General features: G+C 40.9%; 1 protein-coding gene across 1 annotated transcript; it reads left to right on the top strand.

Annotated features, from left to right (window-relative positions):
* The first annotated feature begins 198 nt into the window (after positions 1–198).
* LOC112260968 lies at positions 199–27552 on the top strand. Its single transcript, XM_042329538.1, has 11 exons — positions 199–268; positions 573–610; positions 1006–1044; positions 1408–1693; positions 1985–2123; positions 18725–18740; positions 23770–24040; positions 26079–26245; positions 26618–26709; positions 26817–26934; positions 27283–27552. The coding sequence occupies exons 2-11, from the start codon at positions 577–579 to the stop codon at positions 27306–27308; spliced, it is 1188 nt and encodes a 395-aa protein (XP_042185472.1). The 5' UTR covers positions 199–268; positions 573–576; the 3' UTR covers positions 27309–27552.
* Positions 27553–27695: the final 143 nt, after the last annotated feature.

Consider the following 27695-nt stretch of genomic DNA (forward strand, 5'->3'; position numbering starts at 1 on the left):
GTTTATAAGGCGCCAAACGGAAGAAAACAGATTAAAACAAGGAGTGAGGGACTATCTGATCTTATCCAATAACAAACCCACATTTTTGTTTTCCGTTGAAAAAGTTGCTACATTTTTTCTGCTGTGTGCCCTAATGAACATGACCCAGGTTTGCATGTTTGCCAGACAGAGAGAGAGAAAGGAGAGTAAGAAGAATCCATCACGCACACTGAGACGGAGGAGAGGAGCGAGGGATTCAGCGGAGGACAAGATAGCCCTGTCAATACAGGTATGTTAATCTTATGTTTGGATATACTGTTTTATTGTTCAAAACCTTGGCGAATACTATAATAAAGAATTATGATAATATATCAGTAAAGAAATGGGTTATTATCACATAAATAAAAGGTTATTGTTGTGGTGGTATGTGTGGTAATGTCTAATGCTGAAAAGGACAAGAATAGTACATCCACATCCTATACATGGCAGGTGTTGGATGTCCAGAAATAGATCATATTAACTGATCATTTGAAGGGGGAATTGTTTTATGTTATTAATTCATATTGACTGATGAATATGTTGCTACATCCCAGATCCATGGAGTGGAGTAGGAGAGCTATCCCTGTCTCTGGTGAGAACTAAATACCTACAAGGGTTAGGGTCAATTCTATTTCAGTTCCTGTCAAATCAGACAGTAAATCACATTCCAATTAACCTCTGAGAGATTCTTATGACATTGCCAGGAATAAGATTGAGTTGCATTTCCAAAAAGACAAGTCCTGTAGCTTTCAAATGAACCAATCAGAATTGAAAAGATCATTCAAATTTCAGTGTACTTCCTGAATTGACTGAAATGGAAATTGAGTTGACCCCAACCCTTCCATCTAAAAGTCAGAGATCTTTAATGATCAGCATCACCCTATAGCATGTTACACAATTTGTCATATAATGTTAAAGTGTATTCACAATATTATTCTCTATGACAAATTCATAATATTATTCATTCATAATATTGTTGTTTTACAGGGATCTTCCTACTCTTTTGGAGGGTCACCATGCAGATAGGTAAATGCATGTTTAATAAAGCTGACAAACAGACAAAAACAAACAAACCAAATCAACTAATCAATGAATTAACTATCAGTATTGGCCACTGTGACAGACCCTAGGCCTAATAATACATTTTGTTCAGTTAATGTCCCAATTAACAGTTACTAATTACATTTGATAATGTTGATGCAGGTGTGTGTGCAGGGGATATTTCTATATATTTGAGGTGTTTTCACTAGGAACCAAACGGAACAAAATGGCCGAAACAGGGAGGGACTAATCTGAACTGACCTGTCAAACGTTTTTAGTTGCAAAATGTATGGCTACGGTTTGCATGAATAAACCTGTGTATTATATCTGTCTCTGTCACTCAAACAGACAACGTGGCATTGAGAGGAGTGACTGCTCAGTCTTCCCTTTTTTATTGGGAAAATAGTCCAAGTAAACTCATCGATGGAAACCACAATTCTAACTATAACTATGGTGGATCCTGCAGCAGCACTGCATTTAACACCAACCCCTGGTGGAGAGTGGACCTGCTGGATGTGTACAGAGTGACAGCTGTCAACATCACCAACAGAGGAGACTGCTGTCCTGAGAGACTTGATGGTGCTGAGATCCATATCGGTAACTCACTGGAGAACAATGGCATCAACAACCCCAGGTGACACATACTGTAGACATTTGTACATATTTATTTATTCTCTTGTAGGTGTTCAGATATGGTCTTCATTCTTCTGGGGCTGTTCTGGGTCTGTATTACACCGGCATCAACAACTCCAGGTGACAAATGGACATGAGTACATTTTTATGTCCAGTCTTGAAGGAGATTGGATACATTGGTCTTGATCCATGCTTCTGATTCAGTGGCTATATATTTAACAGAATGACTGTATTCTCTATGGTACATTGTAGAGAGTCCTCATTCCCCCCTCCCTCCCCCCTCCCCTTTCAGATGTGTTGTCATATCCCACATCCCAGCAGGAGAGACCTACACCTTCCAGTGTAATGAGATGGACGGTCGCTATGTTGTTGTGGTCATCCCTGGACAGAACAAGATTCTCACTCTGTGTGAGGTGGAAGTATTTGCCACAGTCAAACCTCCAGGTACTTTTTTACCAGTGCGTGTATTTATTCTGTCAGTGATGGTATGCCGAATAATAACTTTAATGACCAGAATAGATTTCCTGTCGAACACATTTAGTGGAGATGATAATTGTTTTCCAATGCATGTTTTTTTGTATTTTTTTGGTGGGAGACAATGCAAATTAGTAAAAATCTGTGTAAAATAAACCGTAAAACTCATAATCTGGCAGTGTGACATTTTTTTCTTCTTCAACAATGTGCGTTATAAAAATAACTCTGTTTATGCATCGCTCAGCTTACTAAACTCTAGTAAAACAATCACCTTTTGAGTTTTGTGGTATTTACGGTATTTTGCACAGATTTGAACTATTTTGCACCATGAAAAATAGCACCAAATGTATTTCAGCCCCAAAGTCAAAGAGAATGGTGGTGAGGATGAAGATCCAATCGGATGCTGATCTGACGGACCAGGCAGTCGGTGACCAGCTCCTACAGCAGGCGAGCGAGAGGGAAAGGGGGAGGGAAAGACAAAGGGAGAAATAGAATGCATCTTTGTATTTGAACATTTATTAAACCGCTTGATCTTTCATCTAGCTGCATGTAGAGCTCGTGAAGCAGGGGGTATCTGACTTTCAACTGCGCTGGAGGACTCAGCCAGATGGACAGATTTTCCACTGTGAGGAAGAAGAGAAGGAGGGTGGACCCACACAGACAGGTAACAACAAGGAGCATATTATATAGACTGTTGTCCTTATTGCAACAGACAGGCATTGAAGACATAGTGCTTTTATCAGAGTTGGGGTCAATTCCATTTCAGAAAATAAATTGATATTTTAATTCCAATTCCAATTTTCCTCATTGTGTTTCAATGATGAACATGTGGAAGTGGAATTTCAGTTTACTTCCTGAATTGACTGAATTGAAATGTAATCAACCCTAACTCTGGGTCTTATTAACTTATTGCCAAGTTGTTATTGTAAGAAGAGAACGTGTTAGCGAGTCATAACTAAATTAGTACATGAAAGCGTTTCTGTATGTAATTTCTCTTTCAGGTGTCTCTGGAACTGAAGGGGGCTAGCCTGGTGAGAGACTCTAAGGAGACACAATAGTTTTAGGATTGGACTGCCTTGACGACATAATCTATCTACCATAAAACTTGAATTAAATGCAAAATCTCAAATAGCTGCCTGTCCCTTCTAATAGCCAATCCAGCAAATAAACGCCTGTTTCAAAGAAACACGGGGTCTAAATGAATTGTTTACAAGGTTACCATGAATTACTGATAGATATGAAATGGCAAGAACAAAAGCATCAACAACTTTGGGAGTACAGACCCCCAGAAATTGGCACCCCCAGTAAGAACTGACAAAAACACAGTAAAAGATGTGAATAATGTTTCTGTCAAGGATTGTTTTTTTTTATAGAGGCATGCCGAGACAAAAGAAATGTGACACAGTGTGTAAACGATAACACATTAGTGTAGGAAATTGATTAAAAGGCTGGAATTTAACAACTAACTATGCAAATGTATAAAAACCTGTGTGCATTAAGGAAATAGATGCCTGGCTCAAATAGAAGCATTTATCTAATATGCGGCTGTTGTGTTCAGTGATTTAAGCAAATAAGTGCCAGGGCGATAAATTGAAGTTGTCCTGTATTTAAATGAATGTATAAACAACATTATTCCTTTCAACATGTATAAGTTAGTATGCAGTTTGGTTCATTTTTATTTCAAATAATGAACATGGTTTAGTCAAGTATATTACTTCAAGCCTCAATTCTTTTGACTTACAAAAGCAGCACCAATGAGTTAGCCAGCCAACTTTGAAAAACAACCAAAATAAAGACTGATTTTCAGGTACATTATGTTTTTGGTTTAGACCATGCCCATTTCAAGCTTATCTTTCTACAATATATAGTTATTTTGGAATATTTAGGCATGTTTGTGGCTAACGCATTGATTCTGCTTGGCAGTATACCCAATCTGGTCTTTTCCAAATCGAAGCTTAGCTTTTGGTGTTTTAATTTAATTGTGCAGAAACCATACATATGTGTGACATAAATTCTCTACAAATTGATGTACTCCCCTGTTAAAACATTGAGACAGAGTTGGGAAATAATATAAGTTAATGTATGAACATTTTATAGAATTTAAATAAATGCAATAACCTGAGAAATATCACAGTGTATCGTCTGCTCTTGGAATGTACCTGCTGTATTACAATGATATTCACTCATTCATTACTGTATTTCAACTGATATTCACTCATTCATTACTGTATTTTAACTGATATTCACTCATTCATTACTGTATTTCAACTGATATTCACTCATTCATTACTGTATTTCAACTGATATTCACTCATTCATTACTGTATTTCAACTGATATTCATTCATAAAACCAGGATAGACCATAACTACTGTGATACTGCAGTGTTCTTTCTCACACCATGTCCAAGAAAACTAAAATGTACATCTGCCCCCAAATAATAACTTGAACTAAATAATCTCACCCCTAGCCTGGTAACCTGACTCAGTTAGCCAGCTAACGTTGACAAAACACCAGATATAACTATTGATTTTCTGGTTCATTAAGAAATCTCACCCCTAGCGTGGTAACCTGACTCAGTTAGCCAGCTAACTTTGACAAAACACCAGATAACTATTGATTTTCTGGTTCATTAAGAAATCTAAACTTAGATCTGTGTTTAAGGTTGTTAAGTTAATTACACCATGCCCATTTCAATCTTTCTCTTTCAAAAAATAAATGAAGTTATTTTGAAAATATTAAGTTATCCATTTCTTACTATTGTTGTCAACATAGTAGAGGAGTTTGTTTATTTGAATCTATTTATGTCCCCAATAGGGCAAAATCTTCCAAGAGTCCATGAAAAACAAAAATTGATTAGAGGACCATATTTTGTCCCCTTGACATGGCTGGGGAGGAGGCATAACCTCTTTGTTATGGCTAGCCTAAATAAGTTCACGAGTAAAATTGTGCTTAACAGATTCAACCACAAAGACCAGGGAGTTTGTCCACAGCCATGCAAAAATGGGTTAACATTATTTTGAATATCCCTTTGAGTATGGTTATTAATTACACTTGATGGTTATCAATACACCCAATCACGGAAAAAAATGCAGGCATCCTTCCTAACTAACTCAGATGCCGGAGAGGAAGGAAACCACTCAGGGATTTTATCACGAGGCCAATGGTGACTTTAAAACAGTTACAGAGTTTAATGGCTGTGATAGGAGAAAACTGAGGATGGCTCAACAACATTGTAGTTACTCCACAATATTAACCTAAATGCAGAGTGAAAAGAAGGAAGCCAGTACAGAACAGTAATATCCAGAACATACATCATATTTGCAGTAAGGCACTAAAGTAAAACAGCAAAAATTGTGGCAAAGAAATTCACTTTATGTCCTGAATACAAAGAGTTATATTTGGAGCAAATCGAACACAACACATCACTGAGTACCACTCCATATTTTCAAGCATAGTGGTGGCTGAATCATGTTATAGGTATGCTTGTCATTGGCCTCGCATTTGTAACTTGTTAGCGAACGTATCACATCAGCAACTGTAAAGCATTTTACTAGATACCTATGTAACATAATTGACGAGGGTTGACATTGGTTATGATTATGACTTTGGATGCATTTCAATCACAAAGCTATAGGCATGACGCAAAACAGGATTCCAAACAGATGTAAATTAGAAGTATTGGATGTCCAGCAAGCAGGCTAGCTAAGTTTACTAGCAAACAGTGAGGTGAATCAATAGTACAACAATTTACTGTTGTAAATCTGTAAAACTGAAGCTGATTGTACTATAAAACATATTTGCTAAGCATGCTTGATGGACATGGCTGTAGGTAGATACTGTCTGCCTACCTACCTAGGCTCATTTGTATGGTCTGGTCACTGCAAAGGTTGAGGGTTGTGCCCCATTTCTTTCTATTAGGCTAGATATTGTTGTATATGTAATCTCTGTGCCTGTGCCCATGCATGCATGTTCAACTAGTCTACCCTAATGTTGATGTTTTGCTGGCACGGTTCAACTGTTGTTCAAACTGCAGAATAGAGTATAATTTTGTTCAATTGTCTTCCAGACAATATTGTATGGTACCTGGGCATCATCCTGAATTGTATTCTAGATACAGAAACAGAAGGCCTTTACATGCGTCATTGTAGCAGAACTGTATCCCGTGAACTGTATCCCTCTCAAGGGATTAGACATTATGTTCGATTTCAAGCAGATGACTCATCAGGAACTGAATGGCAGTTTGAGCATCACACTCCTCCCACAACATTACAAGTATTCCCTGAACTTACTGCATGTTCCTTTGGAATTACAATTTCATAATGACCACCTCTCCCATCATCTGCTGATCACCAGTTCTTTTAGCTACAGATTGTTACACCAGATTACTGGAATATACAGTCTAGGTACTGTTTGGTGTAGCACAGAATGTTCTACCAACCTTAGCGATGCGGTCTTCATCCTCGATTTGGAGAAACAGGAGTCTCATAAAAGGTCTGTGTCCAGTTGCAGGGGGTCAGTTTGATTTTAGAAAATGCTCCATTATGAAATTAAATACTTTTTTTGCTCCATAAAGTAATCCAACAATACGTGCGCCACCATCGTGATCGAGACAGGTCTCAGTCATCAGAAAATGCAGCACTTTGGGGTGGACACCCACCTGTCTCGATCAATGAGAGAAGACTTGAAAAAGACAAGATGTCAACAAAATCCTTTGGGTAAATCACATTAGATACAGTTCTCTGCACTTGTCTGTCTCTACACCTGAGACACACTCGCACAGGAATGTACTACACTGTACATACAACAAAAAAATGTGTTACTTTTACCATTTAACATTGTTGTTCAATACCCAGTTCTCTTGAGTTAGCATTAAATAATGTGCATTGTCCTGTATTTTAGTTTGTTTATTTGTCAATCTGAATGTTTAGCATCTGTTTGATTCTACAGAGCTCTGTACTGCTTACATACATATATTATGTGAATCCATAAGGGCTGACACATTTCTAAGAGTGATAAAACATATCCAAACATATTTCATATTGGCTCTACATCAAGGCTCTCCAAAACTGTTCCTGGAGCTCTACCATCCTGAATGTTTTCACTCCAACCCTAATCTAGCACATCTGATTCTAATAATTAGCTGGTTGATAAACTGAACCTGGTTAATTACAACTGGGGTTGGAGCGAAAAACTACAGGAGGGTAGCTCTTCAGGAACAGGGTTGGAGACCCCTGTCCTACATGGTCTTATGTCGGGATTTCCCAAACTCGGGGCTGGGGACCCCAAAGGGTGCAGGTTTTGGTTTTTGCCAAAACCAAAACCTGTAGCCCTTGGGGTCCCCAGGGTCGAGTTTGTGAAATGCTGTCTTATCCTGTGCCACACTGGCTGCAATTACACAGGTAGACCTGACCAATGCTGATATGTTTCCCACTAGGTGGTCTTAATCACATCAGCTCTTTATCGGAACGAATTGGTCAGAAGACAAATTAGTGAAAAAATGAATATAATTGGGCTGCATGTGACCTCTGCCTGACAACTAGGTTTTCGCTCCATTGGTCAAATGACCAATTAGTGAAATAATGATCATAAAATTGGGCTGCCTGTGTAAACGTAGCCATAGTCCTTTATCCGGCTTCGGTACACTGGCAATGGTGGGCTGGGGAAGCTGAGACTGTCACACACTGATCTGTTTCACGTGTCTTTGTGCTTGTCTCCAACCCCCTCCAGGTGTCACCCATCTTCCCCATTATCCCCTGTGTGTTTATACCTATGTTCTCTGTTTGTCTGTTGCCAGTGTGTTTTGTTTTGTGAAACCTACCAGCGTTTGTTCCCCTGCTCCTGTCTGTTCTTGCTCCTATTTTCTAGTTCTTCTCCGGTTTTGACCGTTCTGCCTGCCCTGACCCTGCCTGCCATTCTATACCTTGCCCCACCTCAATGGATTATTGACCCCTTCCTGCCCTGACTGCCTGCCATTCTGAACCTTTTGCACCCTCTCTGGATTGCTGACCACTGCCTGCCTTTGACCTGTTGTTTGCCTGCTCCTGTACTAGAAATAAACGTTTGTTTAGTCGACACTGTCTGCATTTGGGTCATATCTGAAACCTGATAGTACAAACTAGAGGTCGACCGATTGATGATTTTTCAACGCCGATACCGATTATTGGAGGACCAAAAAAAAGCAGATACCGATTAATCGGCTGATTTAAAAAATGTATTTATTTAGTTGTAAATGACAATTACAACAATACTTAATGAACACTTTTATTTTAACTTAATGTAATACATCAATCAAATCAATTTAGCCTCAAATAAATAATGAAACATGTTCAATTTGGTTTAAATAATGCAAAAACAAAGTGTTGGAGAAGAAAGTAAAAGTACAATATGTGCCATGTAAAAAAGCTAATGTTTGAGTTCCTTGCTCAGAACATGAGAACATATGAAAGCTGGTGGTTCCTTCAAACATGAGTCTTCAATATTCCAATGTAAGAAATTTTAGGTTGAGTTTATTATAGGAATTATAGGACTATTTCTCTCTATACCATTTGTATTTCATATACCTTTGACTATTGGATGTTCTTATAGGCACTATAGTATTGCCAGTGTAACAGTATAGCTTCCGTCCCTCTCCTCGCCTCTACCTGGGCTCGAACCAGGAACACATCGACAACAGCCACACTCGAAGCATCGTTACCCATCGTTCCACAAAAGCCGCGGCTCTTGCAGAGTAAGGGGAACAACTACTCCAAGTCTCAGAGCGAGTGACGTATGAAACGCTATTAGCGCTCACCCCGCTAACTAGCTAGCCATTTCACATCAGTTACACAGGCCTAACCTCGGGAGTTGATAGGCTTGAAGTCATAAACAGCGCAATGCTTGAAGCATGTTATGTCATAATTACGTAAAATTCTGGCAAATTAGTTGACATCGAGCTAGGTGGCCCAAACTATACCCTGACTCTGCGTGCAATGAACGCAAGAGAAGTGACACAATTTCCCTTGTTTAATATTGCCTGCAAACATTTATTTATTTTAACTAAATATGCAGGATTAAAAATATATACTTCTGTGTATTGATTTTAAGAAAGGCATTGATGTTTATGGTTAGGTAAATTTATGCAATGATTTTTTTCTCAAATGTGCTTTTGTTAAATCATCCCCCGTTTGGTGAAGTTGGCTGTCTTTGTTAGGAAGAAATAGTCTTCACAGTTCGCAATGAGCCAGGCAGCCCAAACTGCTGCATATACCCTGACGCTGTTGCACAGAATGCAAGAGAAGTGACACAATTTCCCTAGTTAGACGAAATTCATTTTAGCAGGCATATTAACTAAATATGCAGGTTTAAAAATATATACTTGTGTATTGATTTTAAGAAAGGCGTTGATGTTTATCGTTAGTTACACATTGGTGCAACGACTGCTTTTTTTTGTGAATGCGCTTGTTAAATCACACGTTTGGCGAAGTAGGCTATGATTCAATGACAAATTAACAGGCACCGCATCGATTATATGCAACACAGGACAAGCTAGATAAACTAGTGATATCATCAACCATGTGTAGTTAACTAGTGATTAAGTTAAGATGATTGTTTTTTAGAAGATACGTTTAATGCTAGCTAGCACCTTACCTTGGCTCCTTGCTGCACTCGCATAACAGGTAGTCAGCCTGCCACGCAGTCTCCTCGTTGAGTGCAATGTAATCGGCCATGATCGGTGTCCAAAAATGCCGATTACCGATCGGTATGAAAACTTGAAATCGGCCCCGATTAATCGGCCATTCCGATTAATCGGTCGACCCTTAGGACAAACTGGCCATGACTGACCCAGCAGACTCAGACCAGCTCCACAATAATGTCTCCCTGCAAGGAGCCACCCTTGGAAGACACAAGGAGTTACTTCAAGGTCCTATGGAGGGACTTCATACCCTGACAGGACGAGGCGTTCGATACCATGTTGGAGCAATTCTGCGGATTCCCCACTTGGCTGCGGGGTCACACCCATAATCTCCCAGCCTACCTCAGTGTCCCGAGAACTCAGCTTACCACCTCCGGAGCGCTATGCTGGAGATTTCGGAACCTGCCAGGCTTTTCTATCTCAGTGTTCCCTCATTTTTGAGTAAAGGACGATGCTGCAGCCCGGGAACTACCAGCGGATCTCGACTCACTAATCGCCTTAACCATTTCAATGGGCGACTACGGGAACAATGGAAGGAGAGGAGATTGGATTTCATTCACCAGTCCAAGGATTCCACCTCGCCTCCGAGGTATCCCGGAAGTCTCAGACGGCTCCTTTGCCAAAAGAACACAAGGCTACCTGAGTTCCCCCGAGAGCCTCTGAAGACTGACATGCCATCATGGTCTGGAGCCCGTTCTGCCACACCCATTGGCTGAATTCAGTGCAGCCTGCCCCAGGACGTCTTCCTGGGGGCTCGGAAGTTGCCCTGGACCTCTTCGCCATTCCCGCGGTGTACCAGGACCTCCTGAGGTGTTCAGTAAGGCCCGGGCCACTTCTCTGCCGTCACACCGACCATATGACTGTGGGATTAATCTTCTCCCAGGCACCACTCTGCCCTGGGGACGACTGTACTCTCTGTCGGGTCCGGAGACCAAGACAATGGAGACCTACATTGAGGACTCCCATGAAGCAGGCTGCATCCGTCCTTTTGCCTCCCCCTGCCGGACAAAACCCTGTGCCCGTGCATCAATCACCGGGGTCTCAACGACATAATTGATAATTATGAAGAACCACTACCTGCTACCTCTCATCTTCTTGGCCTATGAGCCGCTCCAGGGGACCACCGTGTTCTTCAAGCTGGACCTATGGAACGCCTACCACCTGGTGCGGATATGGGAAGGGGACAAGTGGAAGACTGCATTCAACACGGTCAGCGGTCACTATGAGTATCTGGTCATGCCATTTGGCCTTACCAATGCCCCTGCTGTGTTCCAGGCTCTGGTTAATGATGTGGTCTGCAATATGTTGAACCGTTTTGTCTTCCTCTACCTCGATGACAGCCTCGTCTTCTCCCGCTCCACCCAAGAACATGTGCTCCATTGGCCCCATCCTACGTCCAGAGTACAAGCTGCAATGTTTCCTGGGATTCGCCAAATTTTATCACCACTTTATCCAGGGCTACAGCACCCTGGCATCCCCCTTGTCTGCACTTACCTCTCCCAAGGTTCCGTTCACATGATCCCCAGCTGCTGACCAGGCATTCCGGGATCTCAAACACCGCTTCACGACAGCTTCCATCTTGATTCATCCTGACCCATCCCGTCAGTTCATGGTGGAGGCTGATGCTTCTGATGTCGGAGTGGGGGCTGCCCTGACCCAGCGGTCTGCCCTGGACCTCAAGTTACATCCCTACGCCTTCTTCTCCCACCGCCTCAACGCCACGGAGAGAAGTTACAATGTGGGGAATTGTGAGCTTCTCGTGGTGAAGATGGCATTGGAGGAGTGGAGGCACTGGCTGGAGGGGGTGGAACATCCTTTCATTGTGTGGACTGACCACAAGAAACTGGAAAATCTCTGCACCGCCAAGTGCCTCAATTCCAGGCAAGCTAGGTGTGCCCTGCTGTTCACCCGGTTCAACTTCTCCCTCTCATACCGGCTAGGATCCAAGAATGCCAAGCCGGATGTGCTGTCATGCCGCTATAGCCCCACGGACACTACCCCGGAATCTGAGACCATCCTTCTCACCTCGTGCCTGGTGACGGCACTCAGCTGGGGAATAGGGAATCAGGTTCGTGAGGCTCAGCATTCCGAGCCGAACCCCAGCGGGGACCCAGATATCCAAATGTTCATTCCTGGGGTGGGCCACTCCTCGTTCCTGGAGTGGGCCCATCCCTCCAGGCTTGCCTGCCACCCGGGCTCCCGTTGGACCCTGGCTTTTGTGCGACAATGCTTCCTGATGTCTCTGCATTCGTCACTGCACATCTCCCTGGACCCAGTCTGTTGGCAACACCGCCATCCTGACTGTGGAATATCAGATTTCCAAAGCCTCCCACTTCATTCCCTTTCCCCAAGTTACCCTCTGCCAAAGAGACGTGCTGCACCAGCTCATGGTGCAGCACGTCTTCCGGATCCATGGACTAACAGTAGACATGGTCTCCGACCGGGGTCCTCAGTTCTCGTCCCGGTTCTGGAAGGCGTTCTGCACCCTCATTGGGTCGTTGGCCAGCCTGTCCTCCAGGTTCCACCCCCAATCCAACGGCCAGTTGGAGCGAGCCAACCAGGACCTAGAAACTACTCTGTGCTGCCTGGTATCCGCCAACCCCACCACCTGAAGCCAGCAGCTTGTGTTGGTTGAATACGCCCGCAACACCCTTCCCTGTTATGCCACGGCCTATCACCCTTTGATAGTTCCCTGGGGTATCAGATAACCCGTTTCAGCACGTTTCAACTGTGGAATGACTCCAGATAACCTGAGTTTCACAGAAAGAAAAGGTCAGAAGAGAAGAGGGGTATATTAAATTGATAACATGGTTTGGAAGGTACTCTGTGGTCCTCAAGCTACCTAAAACCCCATAACACAAACCATACCCAATTCATGTTTATACTATGCTTACTGTAAATTTAAATCTCAGCTGTCAGCTTGTAAATTAGAGGTTGACCGATTAATCGGAATGGCCGATTATAACAATCAGTTTTCATAACAATCGGAAATCGGTATTTTTGGGCAATGATTTTGCCGATTTTTTTCAATATATTTTTTATACCTTTATTTAACCTCGCAAGTCAGTTAAGAACACATTCTTATTTTCAATGACGGCCTAGGAACGGTGGGTTAACTGCCTTGTTCAGGGGCAGAACGACAGATTTTCACCTTGTCAGCGAATGCAGTAGAAGCCAAGGTAAGTTGCTAGCTAGCATTAAACTTATCTTATAAAAAACAATCAATCAATCATAATCACTCGTTAACTACACATGGTTGATGATATTACTCGTTTATCTAGCGTGTCCTGCATTGCATATGCAACGCTGGGGGATGATTTATCAAAAGCGCATTTGCGAAAAAAGCACAATCGTTGGACGACTGTACCTAACCATAAACACCAATGCATTTCTTAAAATCAAAACAGAGAAGTATATATTTTTAAACCTGCATATTTAGCTAAAAGAAATCCAAGTTAGCAGGCAATATTAAGCAGGTGAAATTGTGTCACTTCTCTTCCGTTCATTGCACGCAGAGTCAGGGTATATGCAACAGTTTGGGCAGCCTGGCTCATTGCGAACAAATTTGCCAGAATTTTGCGTAATTATGACATAACATTGAAGGTTGTGCAATGTAACAGGAATATTTAGCCTTAGGGATGCCACCCGTTAAATAAAATACCGAACGGTTCCGTATTTCACTGAAATAAACGTTTTGTTTTCAAAATGATAGTTTCCGGATTCTACCATATTAAATGGCCAAAGTCTCGTATTCCTGTGTGTTATGTTATAATTAAGTCTATGATTTGATAGAGCAGTCTGACTGAGCGATGGTAGGCAGCAGCAGGCTCGTAAGCATTCATTCAAACAGCACTTTTGTGCATTTTGCCAGCAGCTCTTCACAAGCACAGCGCTGTTTATGACTTCAAGCCTATCAGCCTAATGGCTGGTGTAACCGATGTGAAATGGCTCACTAGTTAGCGGGGTGAGCGCTAATAGTCACTCGCTCTGAGACTTGGAGTAGTTATTCCCCTTGCTCTGCAAGGGCCGTGGCTTTTGTGGAGTGATGGGTAACGCTGCTTCGAGTGTGGCTGTTGTCGATGTGTTCCTGGTTCGAGCCCAGGTAGGGGCGAGGAGAGGTATGGAAGCTATACTGTTACACTGGCAATACTATCGTGCGTATAAGAACATCTATTTGTCAAAGGTATATGAAATACAAATGGTATAGAGAGAAATAGTCCTATAAATACTATATTAACTACAACCTAAAACCTCTTACCTTGGAATATTGAAGTCTCATGTTAAAAGGAACCACCAACTTTCATATGTTCTAATGTTCTGAGCAAGGAACTCAAACGTTAGCTTTTTTACATGGCACATATTGCACTTTTACTTCTCCAACACTTTGTTTTTGCATTATTTAAACCAAATTGAACATGTTTCATTATTTATTTGAGGCTAAATTGATTTTTTAAAATTGTATTATATTAAGTTAAAATAAGTGTTCATTCAGTATTGTTGTAATTGTCATTATTACAAATAAATAAATAAAAATCGGCTGATTAATCGGTGTCGGCTTTTTTGTGGTCCTCCAATAATCGGTGTCGGCATTAAAAAAATCATAATCGGTCGACCTCTATTGTAAATACTTCGGCCAACTTACCCTTACTTTGTGCAGAGCTAGGGGTTGGAAGTGCATGTTGGTGGAATCAGAATCTGTACCACCTACAACAAAACACAACAATACACAGTTAATCCACCCCAGTAATTATATTGATATCTATTAGACTGGTGAGCTAAGCATACCAAAAATCAGATATGATTGGCTGAGCCATCTTACTGTGTTCGTCCAGCAGAATGTTGTCATGTTTGATCACACATGCACACGCACAGCGTTGGGCCAGTAACCGAAAGGTTGCTAGATCGAAAACCTGAGCTGACTAGGTAACAATCTGTCGTTCTGCCCCTGAACAAGGCAGCACTGTTCCTAGGCCGTCATTATGAATAAGAATTATTAACTGACTTGCCTAGTTAAATAAAAACACACACACACTCTTGAGGTTGTGGGTTATGGACATGTGAGACCCCAGCACCAAGACCCTCCAGGGAGACAAAATATTTTTAGATTAAACTGAATAAATTATACAAATAGTAGAATATGTTATTCTTTCTTACTGGGAGAAAACATGTATAACTTAATTATAATGGATTTTTCTGTTTGGTTTTGTCTTTAAGTGTATGTCACCTCTAAGATACAGTTCAGGTTTGACAGTAGAGGTTTAATAAAAATACAACTTCAAAGTTGAATATACATTATTATACATTTGAGTAATAGATTCATTGATTGTAATTCTTTAAAGTGAGATGTATTCTGAGTAAAAGCACTGTTGTTAAATAAACCAGTTTACATATTTCACCTTAGGTAGTAGATGAGGTTCTATGGATGACTGCTAACCAAATCCCCCCGGGAAACACCACACATACACGCACGCACACACACATACGGGATGGTGGGCTACGGACCACTGGTAACCAAAGAAACCTCACCTTACCTTCCCATTGATTGGATAATACAGGGTTGTATTCATAAGGCAACAATGGAAAGAAAACAGATTGAAACAGTGAGTGAGGGACTACCTGATCTTATCCAATAACAAATAATCATTTTTGTTTCCTGTTGGAAAAAGTTGTTTTATTTATTTTGTGTGTCCTAATGAACATGACCCAGATTTGAATGTTTGCCAGACAGAGGGAGGAAAAAAAGAGCAAGAAGATCCATCACACACACTGAGACGGAGGAGAGGAGCGAGGGATTCAAGCGAAGGACAAGATAACCCTCTCAATACAGGTACAATATATGTTTATTTTTATTGTTTGATTGTTCAATAACCTCGGCTAATATTATAATAAAGAATGATGATAATATATAAGTTAAAACAATCAGGAGGTAAGGAGGAAACTGAAATAGAGAGCAGACTTGGGAGGGGAATGGAAACAAATAAGCTGCATTATTGTTAAAGTAGAAACGACTCATTTCAGCTTTTGGCTTTATTTATGGTATTTGAATATTTACAATGACATATTTAATTTCCAACAGATTCACAGTTTCCAACAGACTCACAGTTTCCAAAAGGGTTATTCTTGAGTTACGGTGGCAATTAGGCATTTAGAAAATGTAACTTTTTACCTCCATTCTAAATCAACTAAAATCCTAGCTTAAATGACATGGAAAATGCTTTACCATTATGATAACATTGTGCCACCAGTAGCAGCAGTATCACCAATGAGACATTTCAGGTAAAGAAGGGTTTTCTGAAATCAATCATAAAACAATTATGGTCTAAAGTGACATGATTAATAATTATGCTCAAAATCTTATTTCCCTTCAATTAGTTACAGTAACAACAAATGTCACTGGATTTAGACAACAAATGATCAATGGAATCCTCAAATGTATGAAATACTAAAAGAGCGTGATTAGCTAATAATTGTCTTGAATCTAGACCCCTCCCCCGATAACAGTTTGCCACTGGAGAGAATGCTCAACGTCCTTGTATATATTTGTAATTAGTTATTTTGAATGCATTACACCAATTACACAAATGACACAAAACGGAGGGGGGGAAAAAACAGTTAAATTAAACAGGAATTGTATTATTTGTCATGTTTTTGTCTTTTTTCCTTTTACATGGTGCCAAAGTCAAGGGACAGTTTAACACCAGAACTCAAGAATGACTCAATAGATTCAAACAGTATCCAACATATTCACAGTTTCCGTCAGATTCATACAGTTTCCATCAGATTCATACAGTTTCCGTCAGATTCACACAGTTTCCGTCAGATTTATACAGTTTCCGTCAGATTTACAGTTTCCATCAGATTTACAGTTTGTCAGATTTACACAGTTTCTGTCAGATTTACAGTTTCAATCAAATTCATACAATTACCATCAGAATTCACAGTTTCCATCAGATTCACACTGATTCTATCTAGCTGCGGTCAATGTCGTGTATGATGAGGGAGGACAATTTTTTTTCTCATGAACATGGCCTAATTTCTATTACAGCATATTGGATGAATCCCATTCATATCCCATTCATCCAGTTCAATGTAACAGCGATGGGTTCAGGCTACTACATGATACTCACATTTTCCCTATACCCATAACGAAGTTGCTACAACTTAACCTATGAATGAAAGTTTACAATGCAGGTGCACAAAGATCGAAATACAAATTTGAGGGGGCAGACAGTGACACATGGACAGACAGTGACATTCAATACCGCCTTGCACAATATTGCTTGCATATTTTATTTATTTCACCTTTATTTAATCAGGTAGGCAAGTTTAGAACAAGTTCTCATTTACAATTGCGTCCTGGCCAAGATAAAGCAGTTTGACACATACGACATATAGCTGATATAGTGTGTAATCATTAGTCCAACAGTTGCAAAGGAGAGTTGCTATTGGACAAATTAATGTATGTTTATCCCCATTTTGTTCCGTTTGCTTCCGTTTGCGAAACTTTTTTCAACAGAATCGGTGGAATGAATACACCCCTGATCATGCGTAAACACTTCACTTTTATAGCAGCCACAATGTATTCCTTCTATGCGCTCTCCTCCTCTCACCTTGTCCGTTCGCTTGTGGACTTCAATGCACAACACATCAGCTGTATGTGACCAGACGAAAACACCTTTCCAAGCCAAACTGCTACACACAGCCTACATCGTTGTCACCATATTAGCTAAAGTAACGTCATAGTCAGCATAGCTAACAGAACTAACGCGTAAGTAAACCTGCAACAATCATGTTAGTGTACAGTTAGTAATCAGTTTCTCCGATGGGCCCAGGTGGAAATACATTAGAAATACCAAAAGCTTACCTTGACTAGGGGCGGCAGGTAGCCTTGTGGTTAGAGCGCTGGGCTTTCGGTTACTGGATTGAATCCCCGAGCTGACGAGGTCGTTCTGCCCCTGAACAAGGCATTTAACCCAGTGTTCCCCGGTAAACTGTATTGTAAATAAAAATTTGTTCTTAACTGACTTGCCTAGTTAAATAAAGTTTAAAATAAATAAATAAAAAATTGGAAGAGTTCCAGTGTTTGTTTCAGTATGATGTGTTGGATAAAGGAATAAAGACAGACACCAATGTCAAGTTCAATAGCCTTGGTTGTGCATTGTACAAATCCCTACACGTGGATTCCGGGGAACAGTCCGGCTAGTCGATTACCTATCAACTAGACTCCGTAACAGTGTTGCTAGTCATAGCCAGCTAGCTAACATAGCATCCCTCTGTTTGAGCAGGGTGTTTCAGTAGGCTAAACTAGCCAGGTAAACTAGCAAAGTATCTGAAAGTGAAAAAAAATCTCCTTCTCTCTTGCTTCTCCTTCATTTTGTAATACATTAACGTAAACTCACGTAAACATCGCCCTTATTTTAGCGGCCCAGATCAACTGTAATGTCAATACCAGTGTAAAGCACAATTTCTCCCCTTTCCAACAGAATCTATTACATTACCTAAATGCTGCCCGTTTCTGCATAATTCAAGCAGCCAATGAGCCCCGTCGGGTCTTTTTTTAAATGGCGGTTGGGGAAGCGAATCTGATTCGTGTTAGTGAGACCGAGAGATGTGTGGGATTTTTTTTCTTCCCTCCATCTGTCCAATTTATCAGCTTATCGCCTCTAAAATGTAAATAAAACACTATAAAGAGTTTATATAATGTGTCATTACATACCTATTTGAATGTTTTTTTAATGAATTTGAATCGGGTTTTTAGGGCGGTGCTAAAGTGATCTTAGAAGTAAAACAGCGGCTTTGAGAATGATGATCGCATGCAATGATGACGCAAAAAATGACCAGGTATCCCCCCGTCACTGTCCATTTCTTGTTTTTGAAGGATGAGAGAAGTGCTACAGCTGGTGGAGAAAGATTATAAGACATAAATAGTAGCTTTATGTGTGCTGTACGTTACGACATGACACGTCTAGATGTAACGGAGGGTCCGTTTTTTCAACTTTTCTCCAATACTATAGAGCAATTACCATGTCGATCAACGCTTGAATAGAAACCTAGTTCACACCCCCGATTTTGAAGTCAACACAGTCGCTACAGTTCCATTCGTTTTCTTTGTAGCTTTGTTTGAATGTCGTGGTTATGCACATTTGTACGGAATGGGGTGAGTTTACTTTAATTTGTTCAAAACTGTTCAACTATTGTATTTCTCTCTCTTTGAGTCAACTACTCACCACATTTTATGCAATGCAGTGCTAGCTAGCTGTATCGTATGCATTCAGTACTAGATTAATTCTCTGATCCTTTGATTGGGTGGACAACATGTCAGTTCATGCTGCAATAGCTCAGAAAGGCTGGAGGACATCCTCCAGATGTTGTCATAATTACTGTGTAAGTCTATGGAAGGGGGTGAGAACCATGAGCCTCCTAGGTTTTGTATTGAAGTCAATGTACCCAGAGGAGGACGGAAGCTAGCTGTCTTCTGGCTACACAATGGTGCAACCCTACAGAGTGCTGTTGAGGCTAATGTAGACCTTCTTTGCAAACTAGTGTGTTTTAATCTATTGTTTGGTGACGTGATTATATTTAATATACTAGTTGTATCTAAAAAAGATCACTTTAAAAATGTTACACCGTTTAAATTTGTATGAAATTCACAAAGGAGGATGGTCCTCCACTTCCTCCTCTGAGGAGCATCCACTGTTTCCATCAGATTCAAACAGTTTCCATCAGGGACGGAAAAGGCTGAAGTTGTGTAACTATTGACACCTCAGGGAGAGGATGAGGTTATCTGGATGACTGTTAAACAAATCCCCAGGAAACAACACCACACACACACACCGGAAAACACACCGGCACACACACACACAGGGTGGTGGGCTACAGCTCACTGCTAACCAAATACATCTCACCTTAACCTCCCCAACTTTGGCTAATAGAGGATTGTGTTCATAAGGCACCAAACGGAAGAAAACAGATTGTAACAGGAAGTGATCGACTATCTGTTCTTATCCAATCACAAACACACATTTTTGTTTTCAGTTGCAAAAAGTTGCTACATTTTTTCTGTTGTGTTCACTAATGAACATGACCCAGGTTTGCATGTTTGCCAGACACAGAGAGAGAGAAAAGAGAGTAAGAAAAATCCATCACACACACTGAGACGGAGGAGAGCAGCGAGGGATTCAGCAAAGGACAAGATAGCCCTGTCAATACAGGTATGTTAATCTTATGTTTGGATATACTGTTTTATTATTCAAAACCTTGGCTATGATAAAGAATGATGATAATATATAAGTAAAGAAAATGGGTTATTATCACATTAATGAAAGGTTATTGTTGTTGTGGTATGTGTGACATGGAAATGCTGAAAAGGACAAGAATAGTACATCCACATTCTACAGCAAATTTCATGTGTTGAATGTCCAGAAATAGATCATATTAACTGATAATTAAAAGGGGGAAATGTTTAACGTTATTAATTCATATTGACTGATGAATATGTTGCTACATCCCAGATCCATGGAGTGGAGTAGGAGAGCTATCCCTGTCTCTGGTGAGAACTAAATCCCTACAAGGGTTAGGGTCAATTCTATTTCAGTTCCTGTCAAATCAGAACGTGAACCGTATTCCAATGAAGTTCAACTCTAAGAGATTCTTATGACATTGTCAGCAGTAAGATTTTAGTTCCATTTCCAAAAAGACAATGCCTGTAGTTTTCAAATGATGTGTCACTTTCTATTTTCATGTACAGACCCAAAACAACCACTCAGAGTTTAACAAATCATTTGAATTTCAGTGTGCTTTCTGATTTACAGAAATTGAATCGACCCCAACCCTTCCATCTCTAAGTCAAAGATCTTTAATGATCAGCATTACCCTATAGCACATTAGAGAACTTGTCATATAGTGCATTCACATTGATTAATTATGACTAATCATTCATATGCTTATTGTGGCTTTACAGGGATTTTCCTACTCTTTCTGAGGGTCACGGTGCAAATAGGTAAATGCATTTTTAATAAAGCAGACAGACAGACAGACACAAAAACAATCACACAAAAAAGACAGACAGACAAAACAAACAATCTAAATCAATGAATCAATGAACGAAGTATCAGTATTGGCCACTGTGACAGAAGCAATACATTAAAAAAAAGAATAAATAAAAACATGAATGAATAAGTAAATAAATCAACTAATCAATGCATGAAGTACAAGCATTGGCCGCTGTGACAGAAGCTAGGCCTAGTAATAACTTTCATTCAGTTAATGTCACTAAACCCTAAAACCTCAACTAAGTATTGTAATAAATCATGTGGAAATTGAGCAACTTGAGCAAGCTGCTTGGAGTAACACTAGACTGTAAACTGTCATGGTCAAAACAAGTTGATACAACAGTAGCTAAGATGGGGAGAAGTCTGTCTATAATAAAGCGATGCTCTGCCTTCTTAACAACACTATCAAGGCAGGTCCTACAGGCCCTAGTTTAGTCACACCTGGACTACTGTTCAGTCGTGTGGTCAGGTGCCACAAAATGACTTAGGGAAATTGCAATTGGCTCAGAACAGGGCAGCACGGCTGGTACTTGGATGTACACAGAGAGAGCTATATGAATAATATGCATGTCAATCTCTCCTGGCTGAAAGTGGAGGAGAGATTGACTTCAACACTACTTTTATTTATGAGAGGTATTGACATGTTGAATTCACCGAGCTGTCTGTCTAAACTACTGGCACACAGCTCGGACACTCATGCATACCCCACAAGAGGTCTCTTCACAGTCCCAAAGTCCAGAACAGCCTATGGGAGGCACACAGTACTACATAGAGCCATGACTACATGAAACTCTATTCCACATCAAGTAACTGATGCAAGCAGTAAAATTTGATTTAATAAACAGATTAAAAAAACACCTTATGGAACAGCGGGGACTGTGAAGAGACACAAACATTGGCACAGACACATGCATACACACACACATGAATGATAACATACGCACTATACATACACATGGATTTAGTACTGTAGATATGTGATAGTGGTGGAGTTGGGTTTGAAAATAAAAGAGAGCTGCACGCTCTAGGCGCTCAGATGCAAAAATGTAATTACCAACGTTTTGACAGCCAAGCTGTCTTCATGAGGGTATAGTCACAAACACTGCGGGATGACTCGTTTATATAGTGTCAAAAAACACAGGTGTCTGTAATCATGGCCAAGAGTGGCCTAATGTCATTGGTTAATAATCAAATATTAAAATGGCATACAAAGAACAGCATACAAACAACAAATGGATAGCATACGATCATAAATTCATTTTCGACTTCACAAGCTTACAAACAATTACAAAGTCACAATAATCACAAGAATGGCTTCAAAGTCTACTTGAGACCGAAGGGAGCAAGGGTCTTTAAGTTAAAGATCCATGCAGCTTCTCGTTTTAACAATAAATTATCAAGGTCACCCCCTCTCCTAGGGAGGGTGACATGTTCGATGCCAATTTAACGCAGAGATGAAATCGAGTGGCCTGCCTCCAAGAAGTGGGCCGCAACTGGTTAAGTAAAGTTATTACACCTAATGGTGCTACGATGCTCTGAGATACGTACTTTTAATTCACGCTTTGTTTTATGTTTTACCCACATAAATGTTACCACAAGGACAAGTTATAAGATAAATAACTGCCTTAGTGGAGCACGTAAAAACACCCTTGAATGGGTTCAATTTCCCTGTTTGTGGGTGTTTGAAGGATCTACATTTATAAGTGCCATTGCATTGAGCACAGCCATTACACTTGTAATTTCCATCCAGTAGGGGCGCAAAGAGAAGTTGTTCAGGAATATCTTGGGGTGGTAAATCAGAGTTTACCAATTGGTCTCTGGGATTTCTGCCCCGCGAGAATACGACCAAGGGAAGGTCCGAAAACACATTACCGAGACTATCATCGGATTTTAGAATGTGCCAATGTTTGTGAACGATTCCCTTCATTTGTTCAGAACGCTTTGAAAAGCAGGTAGTTAGAACACAAGAATGCGTCTTGATAATTTATTGTTAAAACAGAGAGGCTGCCTGGATCTTTAACTTAAAGACCCTTGCTCCCTTCGGTCTCAACGTAGACTTTGAAGCTATTCTTGTGATTATTGTGACTTTACCATTGTAATTGTTTGTAAGCTTGTGTAGTCGAAAAATGAATTTATGATCGTATGCTATCCATTTGTTGTTTGTATGTCATTTTAATATTTGATAATTAACCAATGATATTAGGCCACTCTTGGCCATGATTACAGACACCTGTGTCTTTTGACACTATATAAACGAGTCATCCCGCAGTGTTTGTGACTATACCCTCATGAAGACAGCTTGTCTGTCGAAAAGTTGGTAATTCAAATTTTGCATCTGAGCTCCTAGAGCATGCAGCTCTCTTTTATTTTCAAGTTTTCTACTCCGCTAGCCTGCACCCCACCTAAATAGGTGTGCGTTTATTTGTCTTCTAGTGGTGGAGTAGGGGCCTGAGGGCACACAGTGTGTTGTAGATATGTGGTAGTGGTGGAGTAGGGGCCTGAGGGCACACAGTGTGTTGTGAAATCTGTGAATGTATTGTAATGTTTTAAAATTGTATAAACTGCCTTAATTTAGCTGGACCCCAGGAAGAGTAGCTGCTGTTTTGGCAGCAGCTAATGGGGATCCATAATAAATTACAAATACAAAGTGCCCAATTAAAGGTAACTATCTACATTTAATACAAGTTGGTGCAGGTGTGTGTGTGTACAGGGGGATGGGGATGTGTATATCTGAGGTGTATTCACTAGGAACCAAACTGGACAAAATGGAGACTGACTAAACTGAACTAACCTGCAAAACGTTTTCAGTTGCAAAACGTATTGCTACGGTGTGCACTAATGAATAAACCTGTGTATTATATCTGTCTCTGTCACTCAGACAACGTGTCATTGAGAGGAGTGGCTGCTCAGTCATCACAGTTTTTGGATCGCAATGCTCACTATGCAATTGATGGGAACAGAAACACAAACTATGGATCCTGCACCCACACTGCACAGGACACCAACCCCTGGTGGAGAGTGGACCTGCTGGATGTGTACAAAGTGACAGCTGTCACCATCACCAACAGAGATGACGTTCCTGAGAGACTTGATGGTGCTGAGATCCGTATCGGTAACTCACTGGAGAACAATGGCATCAGCAACCCCAGGTGAGTAGTGAAATCGAATAAACAGCATTGTACTCAAATCAAATCGTATTTGTCACATACGACCAACACAACATGTGTAGACCAGACAGAGAAATGCTTACTTACAAGCCCTTAACCAACAGTGCAGATCAATAAATAGTTATGAAAATACATACTAAATAAAGTCAAACAAAAAGTAACACAGTAGAAATACACAACAATAACGATGCTACATACAGGGGGCCCAGGTTACTCAAGGGGCCCAGGTTACTCAAGGGGCACAGGTTAGTCGAGGTAATGTATACATGTAAGTAAGGGTAAAGTGACTATGCATAGATGATAAGATGATAAACAGCGTGTAGTAGCGGGGGGTCAATGTAAATAGTCAGGGTGGCCATTTGATTAATTGTTCAGCTGTCTTATAGCTTGGGGTAGAAGCTGTTAAGGAGCCTTTTGGACCTAGACTTGGCTCTCCAGTACTGCTTGCTGTGCGGTAGGAGAGAGAGAACAGTCTATGACTTGGGTGACTGGAGTCTGACAATTCTTTGGGGCCTTCCTTCCCCTGACACCTGACACCTGGGATATAGGTCTTGGATGGCAGGAAGCTTGGCTCCAGTGATGTATTGGGCTGTATACCTTTGGGCCCCCAGATCATAACAATCTAAATAGTTTCAGTCTCCTGAGGGGGAAAAGGTGTTGTCGTAGCCCCTTCACAACTGTCTTGGCGTGTTTCGACCATGATAGTTTATTGGGGATGTGGACACCAAGGAACTTGAAACTCTTGACCCGCTCCAATTCAGCCCTGTCGATTTAAATGGAGTCCTGTTTGGCCCTACTTCTCCTGTGGTCCACGATCATCTCCTTTGTCTTGCTTACATTGAGGGAGAGGTTGTTGGTCTGGCACCACACTGACAGGTCTTTGACCTAATCCTTATAGGCTGTCTCATCTTTATCGGTGATCAGGCCTACCATTGTTGTGTCATCAGCAAACTTACTGATGGTGTTGGAGTTGTGCTTGGCTACGCAGTCATGTGTGAACAGGGAGTACAGGAGGGGACTAAGTACGCACCCCTGAGGGGAACCGGTGTTGAGAATCAGCATGGCAGATGTGGTGTTGCCTACCGTTACCACCTGAAGGCGGCCTGTCAGGAAGTCTAGGATCCAGTTGTAGAGGGAGGTGTTTAGTCCTAGGTTCCTTAGCTTAGTGATGAGCTTTGTTGGCACTATGGTGTTGAACACTGAGCTGTTGTCAATGAATAGCATTCTCACATAGGTGTTCCTTTTGTCCAGGTGGGAAAGGCCAGTATGATGTTTGATTGAGATTGTGTCATCTGTGGATCTGTTGGAGCAGTATGCGAATTGCAGTGGGTTTAGGGTTTCCGGAATGATGGTGTTGATGTGAGACATGACCAGTCTTTCAAATCACTTCATGGCTACCAACGTGAGTGCTACGGGGTGGTAGTCATTTAGGCAGGTTACCTTCACTTCCTTGGGCACAGGAACTATGGTGGTCTACTTGAAACATGTGGGTATTACAGACTCGGTCAGGGAGAGGTTGAAAATGTCAGTGAAGACACTTGCCAGTTTGTCCGCGCCTGCTCTGAGTACACGCCCTGGTAACAGGGGCCTTGTGAATGTTGACCTTTTTAAAGTTCTTGCTAACATTGGCTATGGAGAGCGTGATCACACAGTCGTTCAGAACAGCTGGTGCTCTCATGCATGCTTCAGTGTTGCTTGCCTCGAAGCGAGCATGAAAGGCATTTAGCTCATCTGGTAGGCTCGTGTCAATGGGCAGCTCGCAGCTGGGTTACACTTTGTATTCCATAATAGTTTGCAAGCACCGCCGCATCCGACGAACATCAGAGCCGGTAGTTCTGATTAATTGTAAAGTTTATGGGATTCAGTAAAAATAACAGTTATTACATTATTCATTAAATGTGTTGATATTTTCAGTAATACTTTTGTGAAGAAGCATGTGAACTACAGCACCGCACTGTACAATAATCATGTATCTCTCTCTCCCCCACTGTCTCTTTCTCTCCCTCTCTCTCTCTTTCAGATGTGATGTCATCTCCCACATCCCAGCAGGAGAGACCAACACCTTCCAGTGTAATGAGATGGAGGGTCGCTATGTTGTTGTGGTCATCTATGTCAGGAAGGAATATCTCACTCTGTGTGAGGTGGAAGTATATGGCACTGTCAAAACTCCAGAGTCTTCCACAGAAGGTACTTCTTTCCTGGTACATTTATTTATTCTGTCAGAGAAGGTACGTTGAATAATAACTTTAATGAACATACTTATCGGACTTCGGTTTAGTGGAGATTATACTTTTTTCCTACAATTCATGTTTTGTTATATTGAATGTTATTTTGTGACTATGTGGGAGACATTTTCACAATGCAAATCAGTGTAATTTACACATTGCCCAGCTTACTAAACTTTAGTAAAACAATCACCTTTTTGTACAGTGCATTGTTAAAGAAATATGTTAAATAAAATCATACTGTCAAGACATATTCAGTTTTGTGGTATTTACGGTATATTGCACAGATTTGAAATATTCAGCACCATAAAAAATATCAGCAAATGTATTTCAGCCCCCAAGTCAAAGAGAACGGTGGTGAGGATGAAGATCCAATCAGATGCTGATCTGACAAACCAGGCAGTCGGTGACCAGCTCCTACAGCAGGTGAGAGAGAGGGAAAGGGTGCGGGAAAGGGGGAGGGAGAGACAGACAGAGAGAGTGAGTGAGAAAATAATCTAACAATTTAACCTAAAGCTTGATCTTTCATCTAGCTGCATGTAGAGCTCGTGAAGCAGGGGGTGTCTGACTTTCAACTGCGCTGGAGGACTCAGCCAGATGGACAGATTTTCCACCGTGAGGAAGAAGAGGAGGGTGGATCCACACAGACAGGTAACAACAAGGAGCATATTACAGACTGTTGTCCTTATTGCAACAGACAGGCAATGAAGACATTTGATTTGATCTGTGCTTTCATCAGAGTTGGGGTTTATTCCATTTCAGGAAATAAACTTTATTTTATTTATTCTAATTTCAATATACCTTAATGAGTTTCAATTATGAAAATGTAAAAGTGGAATTTCAGTTTACTTCCTGAATAGACTGAATTGAAATGTAATCAACCCTAACTCTGGGTCTTATTATCTTAATGCCAAGTTGTTATTGTAAGAAGAGAACGTGTTAGCGAGTCATAACTCAATTAGTACATGAAAGAGTTTCTGTATGTCATTTCTCTTCCAGGTGTCTGTGGAACTGAAGGGGGCTAGCCTGGTGAGAGACTCTAAGGAGACACAACAGTTTAAGATTGGACTGTATTGATGACAATCAATCTACAGTAAAACTTTAATTAAACCCAGTCTCATACAGCTATGCAACAACACATTTCAGCAACTAAACGCCTGTTTCAAATAAACTCAGGGTCTAAATCAAATCAATGTTATTTGTCACATACACATGGTTAGCAGATGTTAATGCGAGTGTAGCAAAAGTGCAATACATGGTATAAAATACAGTATATACATGTGATTTTTTTATTTTATTGTACTCGGCAAGTCAGTTAAGAACAAATTCTTATTTTCAATGACAGCCTAGGAACAGTGGGTTAACTGCCTCGTTCAGGGTCAGAACGACAGATTTTTACCTCGTGAGCTCGG

The sequence above is a fragment of the Oncorhynchus tshawytscha genome, linkage group LG10 (genome assembly GCF_018296145.1).
Source record: "Oncorhynchus tshawytscha isolate Ot180627B linkage group LG10, Otsh_v2.0, whole genome shotgun sequence".
In the NCBI taxonomy this organism is placed as follows: domain Eukaryota; kingdom Metazoa; phylum Chordata; class Actinopteri; order Salmoniformes; family Salmonidae; genus Oncorhynchus; species Oncorhynchus tshawytscha.

Coding starts and splice junctions, on each gene's coding strand:
- LOC112260968 (XM_042329538.1), top strand. CDS start 577: ATGGAGTGGAGTAGGAGAGCTATCCCTGTCTCTG. Junction 1,045..1,407: donor GAGGGTCACCATGCAGATAG/GTAAATGCATGT, acceptor TCACTCAAACAG/ACAACGTGGCATTGAGAGGA. Junction 26,246..26,617: donor TCCAGAGTCTTCCACAGAAG/GTACTTCTTTCC, acceptor AATGTATTTCAG/CCCCCAAGTCAAAGAGAACG.